Raw genomic sequence first — 9,227 nt, 5'->3', positions numbered from 1 at the left:
AGCAGCCCCAAAAGACCAAAATTCAAGGTATAATTTCTACTGAATGCATATAACTTCTGCATCATTGTGAAGTAAAAAAAAAAAAATCCAGAAGTTGAGCCATCCTAAGTTGAGGACCATCTGCACATCTATTTTTATTTTGGGGGTGATAGGGATTGAACCTAGGACCTCATGCATGCTAAGCATGTGCTCTACCACCAAACTACACTTTCAGTGTAAATTCTTTTAAAAACGTAACAATTAAAAAGAAGTGAATTCTATTTAAAATGACCCAATTAAAAGCTGCACCTCAAGCAGAAAAGAGGTGAATTTATTAACTTTAAACCTAAGCATAATTGTAGTGGAAAATTAAGCAATAAAGCCAAAGGCAGAATTGTTTGAGTATAATATAAATAACACAGCAGAGGAGTTTTTCCAAAGATTTATTGAAGCAGAAACAAGTCGGTCAGATATTTGCTGGAAAAAAGCAGTTTTAATGGTATTCAAAAATACTTCTTAAAAAGTATTCTAGCACAAGACTTCTTTGTAAACTAGATTATGTTGTAAACTTTTTTCTAACTCTTTTAGGAGTATTTGTTGTTAAGAACTAGAGTTTACTTCTATTCCAAATCTATCTTGCGCTCTTGAAAAACTGCGGAAAGGCACTTGAAAGCTGTTTCTTTAAGATATGGAATTCTCTTTTATTCTTGCTGGTAATATATTGCTGCACAAAGGATGTGCACTTTTTATTCGAGGTCATCATGATGCTGAGAAGTCTCGTTGATAACCTGTTAAAAAAAATAAATAAACTCCACTCAAAATGTGATATGCCATGTAGAAGTTAAAATTATCCTATGAGCTATGTCAGGGAGAAATCCTACTAAACACACATAATTCATTGTGCAAATTAAAAGGTTATGCTCACTCTTCCTGGCAAGGATTATAGCACTGAGGGACAGATGCATATGTAAGACACCCTTCACCTACAGGCATAAAAGTAGTCAATGAAATGTGATGTACACAAAGAAAATTCTTAAAATTTTATTTATGAGAGGTTCCATGCTAATCCTATGCCATAAAGTTTAAAGCGATTGAGACACATTAAAATGTACAAGTACATTTTAGATCTATGTGCAAGGTAAGATTTCATAATTGTAATAAATTACAAACATCTCTTTCCTGGCAGAGTTAGCAAGACTTGCCTGATCCTATGGCACCTCCTTGTACTGTAAAGCAGGATTAGGTGCCCCTAGGTGGTGGTAAGTGTGGTCTATGTGTCCAGGATCAAAACACTCTGGATATTGGGGTAGTCTAGTGAGGTACTCTCACAAAGCTAGACTAGGAAGTAAGTTAAACAAATTATTACCATTTCCCACTATTTTGGGGCTCAAGAAGAACTGTTATCTTTATATTCAGGATCCAAATAATTAGTTGGCAGTATGTGTTACTGGAATAAGGACCAATTCAGGTTTTTTTTTTTTCTTTAGTCATAAAAGAAATGGGAACCTCTCAAATTACCTAGCTATATCTGATGTATACAGGTTTGCTGATTTAAAAGAGGTATCAGTTCCTGTACGAATTACTGTTTTTATATTTCATTTTTACTTTTATTTGTTTCATAAAAATTTTTCCCAATGATTTTGTTTTATTTTATTTTCAAAATACCAACCTGTCCATCTCTAGTTTCAACTGTCTTAATCAGAAGTGTCCTTTTTGAGTGGGTGTCAACCAGAGGAAGAGATTCCAGATTGGTTTCTGAAGAAAGAAACATGTCCACAATGAGTAAAAATGAAATTAAGAAAAAAAAAAATTCAGATTTTGTTTGTTTATATTTTTTGTAAATATTTAAAAATGCTACTTCCAAATAAGTCTGCAAAGTTGTATCTGTTTGAAAATCCAGCACCAAATACCAGTGACTTTAGCCTTAGGATGGGGTAGTACTTTAGTGTGTGCTTTATTAGGATGAAGTAAAATGGAGTTGACACTGAACTGCCAACATGGAGTGCAAGAGAGGACTTGAATTTGAAAATAAGGATATTTTATAGAATTTTCTCTTGCATGGCATTTTCTATGTATCACAAAAATGAGTGTTTTACCATAAATAGAATGCTAATGACCAGTGGAATGTTTCATGAAAGGTAACAAAATGCTTACCCCTTAGGTTCAGGGAAGAAAAGTTTGGAAGAGGCAGAGAAATCCTATAAAAAAAAAATAAATAAATAAATAAATAAAGGAACATTATTGGGAAATAATTTTTTTTTCTTTTTTCCTTTTTTTTTTTTCTTTTGGTGGAACTGGGGATTGAACTCAGGCCCTTGCGCTTGCCAGGGAACCACCGGGAAATAATTTTAACAAGGGACAAATCTACACTTCCTTTTTTCCTCAAATAAAATTCTACTCTTGTGATTCATAAGCTAGGAATTTGTTTCAGAATCATTTAGCCAGTGTTAGTCTCAGTACACTTAAAATACTTTAAGCATTTTCTTCACAGGGGCACTTGCAGGGAACTAGAGGCACTTTTGTTGGCTTTGATAACATTGTGGGTTTAAATCCTAGCACTGCTATTAATTAGCTGACTATGGCAAGTTATTCTGTGTGGCTCTAAGGTACCTCACCTCTAAAAAGTGGAAAGGAATGACCCTGAAGAAATAGGTGAAAGACTGAATGAGAGAGACAATGTACATAAAGCGAGTGGCAGGTAGCTAGCAAATGTTGATTTCCTAATGAAAATCTGGCTTCCATACCTGCTCTCCTCGCCCTCCAGCAGCTTCCTGTAGGTGGCGATCTCAATGTCAAGAGCCATCTTAACATTGAGCAGGTCTTGATATTCACGAAGATGACGTGCCATCTCTTCCTTCATGTTCTGAATCTCATCCTGCAGACGCCCAATAGTGTCTTGGTAATTAGCAGCTTCGACAGCAAAGTTCTCCTCCATTTCACGCATCTGGCGTTCCAGGGACTCGTTCTGCAGGAGGTCAGAAGGGTTTTTGATGTTAGTTTCTAGAAACACCTAGCTATGAGCAGTGTCAGTTGCAGACTGTGCTATGATTTCCCTTAGTGGAAAATGATGCCCACTCTAATTTCATATGGAAGATACAAGTCCCTCCTACAGGAAGCAGTGGTGTATATAAGCCTAGATCTTCTGGTCCAAGCACCCCATCAAGTGCTTTGGAAGAGTCTTGATAACTCTTTTTCTTTAGATAAAAATACACATTTATATTCATATATTGGACACAATGGGTCCAAGCTCATGGTTTTCCTACTTTTGCTGTGGTGCAGTACTCACTGTTCCTTTAAGTGCATCCACTTCACAGGTGAGGGATTGCACCTGTCTCCGGTACTCATTGGACTCCTGCTTGGCCTGGCGCAGGGCATCATTGTTCCGATTAGCAGCCTCGGAGAGGTCAGCAAACTGTCAGGGAGAAATCAGAAAGGAGATGGCCCACATTCAATACATAGGGAACAAAACAATTCTGACTGTGCTGTCAGGAATATGGCTGGATGTGTTTTGAAAGCCAGAGAAAGAACACTGAATGCTGACAGGTTTTTTTGTTTTGTTTTGTTTTGCTTTGCTTTGTTTTGGTGGACCCAGGGATTGAACTCAGACCCTGGCACTTGCCAGGGAAGCACTTATTCCACTGAGCCATCTCCCCGGCCCTGCTGATATGTTCAAACATAATTAACTCTTCTCTGTTCATTTTAAAATGGTAAAAAGCCAAGCCTGGCAGTGCACACCTATAATTCCAGCACTTCAGTGGATGAACCTGGAGGCCTACACCCCAGTGTAGTGAATTTAAGGCCAGCCTGAACTACAGAGTGAAACGGTCTCAAAAAGATGTGTTAAAAAAAAAAAAAAAAAAAAAAAAAGGTAGCCATGAAGGATGTGGTATTGGGGATCTCTTTGAGGTAGGGTATAGGATGGTGGGAATGAATCTGCTATTTTAAAAGAGACACTGCATGGTGGTAGAGGCTGTGACAACCAAATGTGAACACAACCAAGCCAGCTTTTGAGTGGCAGTAGAGGAGGCTTGGGAATCCCAGATAACAGGTGTGATGTTGTCAGACTGAGGTGCTTCTCTTCTGTTCTCCACACCCAGGCTTGTCTCCTACCTTGGACTTGTACCATTCCTCGGCCTCCTGGAGGTTCTTGGCAGCCACACTCTCATACTGCTGACGTACGTCACGCAGGGCAGCCGTGAGGTCAGGCTTCGAAACATCCATGTCGATCTGGACATGCTGTTCCTGAATCTGTGCTTGTAGCTCCTGGATCTCCTGAGAAAGGACAGACAGACAGAAGGTCAGCTGTGTGGAGCACAGGGGCAGCTTCTCCCCCATTCATTTGTGGGAAGTCATCTCCCTTACCTCATCATGCAGTTTCTTCAAAAAGGCAATCTCTTCTTGCAAGGATTCCACCTTGCGTTCAAGGTCAAGACGTGACAGACATGCATTGTCCACATCCTGTATTGAAAAGAAAGACGTTAGGATACAGGGAATGCTCAACCCTATGGTTTATCTCACTGATTCATTTTCAATTAACCTGGTCTCTATAGTACAGGAAAGGTGTTGATAAACGATGTGACTTTTGAGGAAAAAAGTCACTTCACTGTGCTTTCTTTGCTTAATTATAAATTTGAATTGGGACCCATTATGTTGTTGCAAAGGTGGCTAATAGACAAATTAAATGAATGTACATCATCACAATTAATGTCAATTCTTTTTGAAGCAACATTTTTGCCAGTGAAGTTTTGTTTTTAAAAGCTATAGTCAGTGTTTCAGCATTTTAAACATCTGTCTTTGTAATTTCATGTACTAAGATGATGTTAGAGATTGGTCCGGCTTCACAACTTCACGCATACACCGATACACATAGAACAAAAAGCTTGTGCTTCCACAGTTTGAGCATGAGCCCAAGCTTTCTTCTTTTCCTCCATGCAAGCATTCTGATACTTATCCTTAGGATTCATGGCAAGTGCTCAGTTACCTAGCATCCATGTTACAAGATTTGTATCAAGTAGGAAACCAGTGGTCCAATTCAGGAAATACATGGGTAAGGGTTCAGTTCCAGCAAACATGGAAAAAAGAAATTGAACTCTGAGCCACATTTCTTAGGCCTTCTATGGTGAATGTTTTCTCCTGACACTCCCTTCATTCATCCTCCAAGGGTGTGTCCATCTTATTCACCTGTCACCCTGTCAGGTTCCGTTACTTTGCTGGTTTCAGAATGACTGGTCAAAATGCTTGCATGGAACACAGTGAAACCATATATAGAATTCTTGCTGATGTTACACCCTTATGTTTGTATCATTTATCAAATGCTACATTCCAAACCAGAATGTGCAGTCCTGCAACTAAGATTTCCTTTCTTCTCAAGGGAATGACATGAGGATATTTATGCCCTCATCTTGTAAGCCACTGTATTTGAACTGTCTTTTATAGCCTTGGATCTACTTCATCACTTTTGTGGAAAAATAATAAATAATTAAAGGTAATACTGGGCTGGCCAAATAGCTCAGCAGATCAAAAGTGCCTACAAGCAGGCATAGGGGCTGGGGGTTCAATCCCTGTGTCTGCCATTCTGGCCCCACCTCTGGGACACACTGAGACAGCAATTGGGACTGGGCGTGGTGGCATGCGCCTGTAATCCCAGCTCTTGGGAGGCTGTAAACAGGCCGATCAATATGAGTCAGATCTAGTAGTGAGACCCTGAGCACCCTGTAGACCCTTCCCTAAAATACAAAAAAAAAAAAGGTAATACTAATTATAAGTGGAATGGGAAACAACTTTTGCTCCTTATTATACTCTAATAAAGATATAAAAGATATTTTAGAAAGCACTTTTTAAAAGTTCAATTAAGAAAATGAAGATTTTAGTTTGTAAACAGAGGATCTTTTTATATTTGTTTGCTTTATTAACTTCTTGTTCTACAAAAATAATTTACAGGAACAATGACGATAAATGCTCAGTGACTAAAATGAACTCATATTGTTGCATTTCAGGAAATCTGGCAAACGTGTTTCAGCTTCAAAATGTTATCCTAAACTAATTATCTGACAGCATTTTGCAGCCAATTTCAGCAAACATTCCTAAGAATAAAACTATGCTAGGAATCTTCCCTCCTTGGGATTCCAATTTGAAATTAACCATCCCTGAAGTTCATCTAACTTTGGAATAGCAACAACAAAAAGAAAACCTTTTTAGAAGATTCCAGTCTTTAGCCTTGGGCTTATTTTAATTTTTGGAGAAAGTGCTAAAGAATATAAAAACCCAGCGAAGAAGAAAGGCATTTCAACATGTGAGGAGTGATTATAGTTTTAATAACTTTTCACGCACAATATTTCCCAAATCTGGGCCAGACATTAGATAACGGAAGTTAGCAAATACTTGTGTCCAATTAGAGCTCTGCTTACATCATTACATATTCAATAAAAATGTAGCCTGTTGAGGGGCTGCTCTGGGAACACAAAGCTTGCTATTATTTCTGTCCAGAGCCATCACACTTGCCAGAACTTCTGTATCTACATTCCATTGTGAAGTCCATAGAAACCATTAATACCCTTCAGCAGGGACAGATGGCTCCTTTTCACCCTTATTAGATCACAAAATAGTTGTGCATAGTGATACCATTTAACTTTAATGCTACAATGGAACGTGCAGAAAAGAAAAGAAAAAAGAAATTTGCTGGCTTAATTCCGGTTAAACTAAGTTTTTTATCCTCCAATATACTTTACAGTTAAACTACAAGGCCTAACTGTGCTTTTTGTCAACTTGTACTAATTAGCCAAAGTGGCTGAAGCAAATCACATTCTAAACTAAACTGTAACTATTCGAAATCTGAACGTCATGCAAAAATCTTGAAACAAAATGTTAAAAGCTTCTTTCTGCCCCAAAGAACAGCTGAAATCATTCAAGGGTTTTTATTCCAAAAGCTCACTTTGGATTCTTTTTGCCACTAGGGGGCTTTAGAGAGGGAAGTGAAGTTTTGCACTTTTGAGGGTGGGGTGAAGTAACTTAGAATTGCGGGTGGCTGCGTGGGTCGGACGGGGTGTGCTGGCAACAAATGGGAAGAGAAGCTAGTCTACAAACCTGTCTGAAAGACTGCAGGGTGCCTTCGGCTTCCTCTCTCTGCATCATCTCTTCCTGCAATCTGAAAAAGTTGCACATGAACCAAAGGGGAACTGGGAAACCGCCAGGGGCGGGGCGGCCACACCCAACTCCACGTCGCAGTCGCTGCTCTTCCAGACCAGAGCTGCTGCCCCGCCCTCGCCAGCACCCGCGACTTGTGGCTTTCAGAACCACTGCCCTCATCTTTTAGCTCAAATAGGGCACAATGCAAAGAGGCGATCAAGGTTGCCCGACAGATCCGCAGGACCCCACCCCGCTCCGCCCCGCCCCGAGAAGCCCCCGGCCTCCCTTTGTTTGGAGAGCTTCACAGCCAGCGGCCCTCCCTCCTCCCGTCGGGTACCTGGCAGCCCGCTCTAAGGGGCCAGGAAACTTTCTGAAAGTTTAGGGGAATCTAATGGGTCCGAGGACCTTTAGCTACAGTTAATATGGTAATCTTAAAAGCCTTGTAACTGGAAATGAGGAGTTTCGGGCTATGGGGGCTGCATAGGGGAAACGCTGGCCGCAAGGTCTGGGCTCAGGGCGGAGCTACAGCCCAGTTTCTTCGCCTTCCCCCCGGCGGCCTTGCCCAAGGGCGTGGCAGCCCTTGGCGAGGATCCCTCTTTCTAGCTCCCTCCCTCGCACCCAATGGGGGCCCGCGAGGTGCAGGGCATCGCCTTACTTCTCCCGGAGGCGCATGATGTCCTCGGTCAGGTTGTCGCGCTCCACCTCCACGCGCGCTTTGTCGTTGGTGAGCTGGTCCACCTGCCGGCGCAGCTCTCGCATCTCCTCCTCGTAGAGGTCCCCCAGGCGTGACTTGCCCTGGCCCTTGAGCTGTTCGAGCTCGGCCAGCAGGATCTTGTTCTGTTGCTCCAGGAAGCGCACCTTGTCGATGTAGTTGGCGAAGCGGTCGTTCAGCTCTTGCAGCTCCACCTTCTCGTTGGTGCGGGTGTTCTTGAACTCGGTGTTGATGGCGTCGGCCAGCGAGAAGTCCACCGAGTCCTGCAGCAGCCGCACCCCCGGCACGCTGCTCCGCAGGCGCACGGCAGAGGAGCGAGTGACATAGGCGCCACCGGGGGACGAGGCATAGAGGCTGCGGCTCGTGCTGGGGCGCAGCGCGCTGCCCAGGCTGTAGCTGCGGGTGGAGGTGGTCACGTAGCTCCGGCTGGAGCTCGGCCGGCTGGCGGTGCCGGAGCCGCCGAACATCCTGCGGTAGGAGGACGAGGACACGGACCTGGAGGACATAGCGGCGGAGGGAGAGTGACGGTGGGCCGTGCGATCGGCTCCGGGAGCAGAGGCGAGCGAGCGAGGGCGAGGTGGGTGCTGGCGGGAAAGCGCTGCCTTGTCTCTGGCGCGGAGACCCCGGAGCAAGAGTGGCAGAGGACGAGACCCCGCCTAGGGCGCTGTTTTTATAACCCGCCTAGGAAAGAGGGTCCCCTCCCACTGCCCTCCTAGCGGCGGAGCGCGCCAGCCAATGGGGACCCGGCGAGAAGCGGGGAGGTGGGCGGGTTGCTGCAGCCCGGGCTCCCTCGAGTGAGCGCAATCCCATTACTTCTTAGGCTGGGCTGGAACTTTCAGGGGCTTTCTTGGTGGTGGCCCAAGTTCTGTTTACCCCTGGGTGCTGCAAAAGGCAGGGTCCCATGCGCGAGGATGCGGGAAAACGAACCTCAGGGTTCCCTGGCTCAGCGCCAAAGGGGCGTGGGCGGAGGTGCGCAAGGCGGGAGGGTTGCGGCAGCTGGGCTGCGGTCGGCTGGGTGTGGGTGGGTGGGGAGACGCTCGAGGGGAGCAAGAAGAGGGGACTAAGGGATCCAGAAAATCAGAAAGCGCGGAGGAAAGAAACAAAGGGCGCAAGAGATCAGAGCGCGGGACCTAGACGCGCTGTAGGGAAGAGGGGCTGCTGCGGCCTGAGCCTTTTTCATCTGGTCTGGGGACGTCTTGTTTTGGGGGTCTAACGGGGTCGTTCTGGCCTTAGATGGCGGGAGCTTCCAGAGCGTGGCCCGGGAAAGCCCAGGGGAGAGGGGTGGGGCCGTTGAGTCACTGGCCGTGAATCACTGCTCCCAAGGGCTACTTAGCGGTGCAGGGGAAACCGTTAGACGAGATCCATAGGAAATTCTCTCCGCCCGGCTAGCCTTTGTTCTGAGTTTTACCGG

General features: G+C 44.3%; 1 protein-coding gene across 1 annotated transcript; it reads right to left on the bottom strand.

Annotated features, from left to right (window-relative positions):
* Positions 1 to 406: 406 nt before the first annotated feature.
* Vim (vimentin) lies at positions 407 to 8,470 on the bottom strand. The gene is made up of 9 exons (XM_004645190.3): positions 7,760 to 8,470; positions 7,063 to 7,123; positions 4,342 to 4,437; positions 4,090 to 4,251; positions 3,266 to 3,391; positions 2,724 to 2,944; positions 2,134 to 2,177; positions 1,649 to 1,734; positions 407 to 767 (listed from the first exon to the last, which is right to left on the bottom strand). Exons 1-9 carry the CDS (start codon positions 8,320 to 8,322, stop codon positions 726 to 728), a joined length of 1,401 nt encoding a protein of 466 aa, XP_004645247.1. The 5' UTR covers positions 8,323 to 8,470; the 3' UTR covers positions 407 to 725.
* Positions 8,471 to 9,227: the final 757 nt, after the last annotated feature.

The sequence above is a fragment of the Octodon degus genome, unplaced genomic scaffold (assembly GCF_000260255.1).
Source record: "Octodon degus isolate 3935 unplaced genomic scaffold, OctDeg1.0 scaffold00220, whole genome shotgun sequence".
NCBI classification, from domain to species: Eukaryota; Metazoa; Chordata; class Mammalia; order Rodentia; family Octodontidae; genus Octodon; species Octodon degus.
The sequence above is the reverse complement of the archived record's forward strand: the minus strand, read 5'-3'. Positions and strand labels throughout refer to the sequence as shown.

Bases quoted from the DNA above. Each gene is read 5' to 3' on its own strand.
- Vim (XM_004645190.3), bottom strand. From the start codon at position 8,322: ATGTCCTCCAGGTCCGTGTCCTCGTCCTCCTACCGCAGGATGTTCGGC. The intron at 2,178-2,723 runs GTATGGAAGCCA...TTTTTTTTATAG, and splicing joins CTGGAGGGCGAGGAGAGCAG to GATTTCTCTGCCTCTTCCAA. The intron at 768-1,648 runs GTTGGTATTTTG...TTTTTTTAACAG, and splicing joins TTGAAACTAGAGATGGACAG to GTTATCAACGAGACTTCTCA.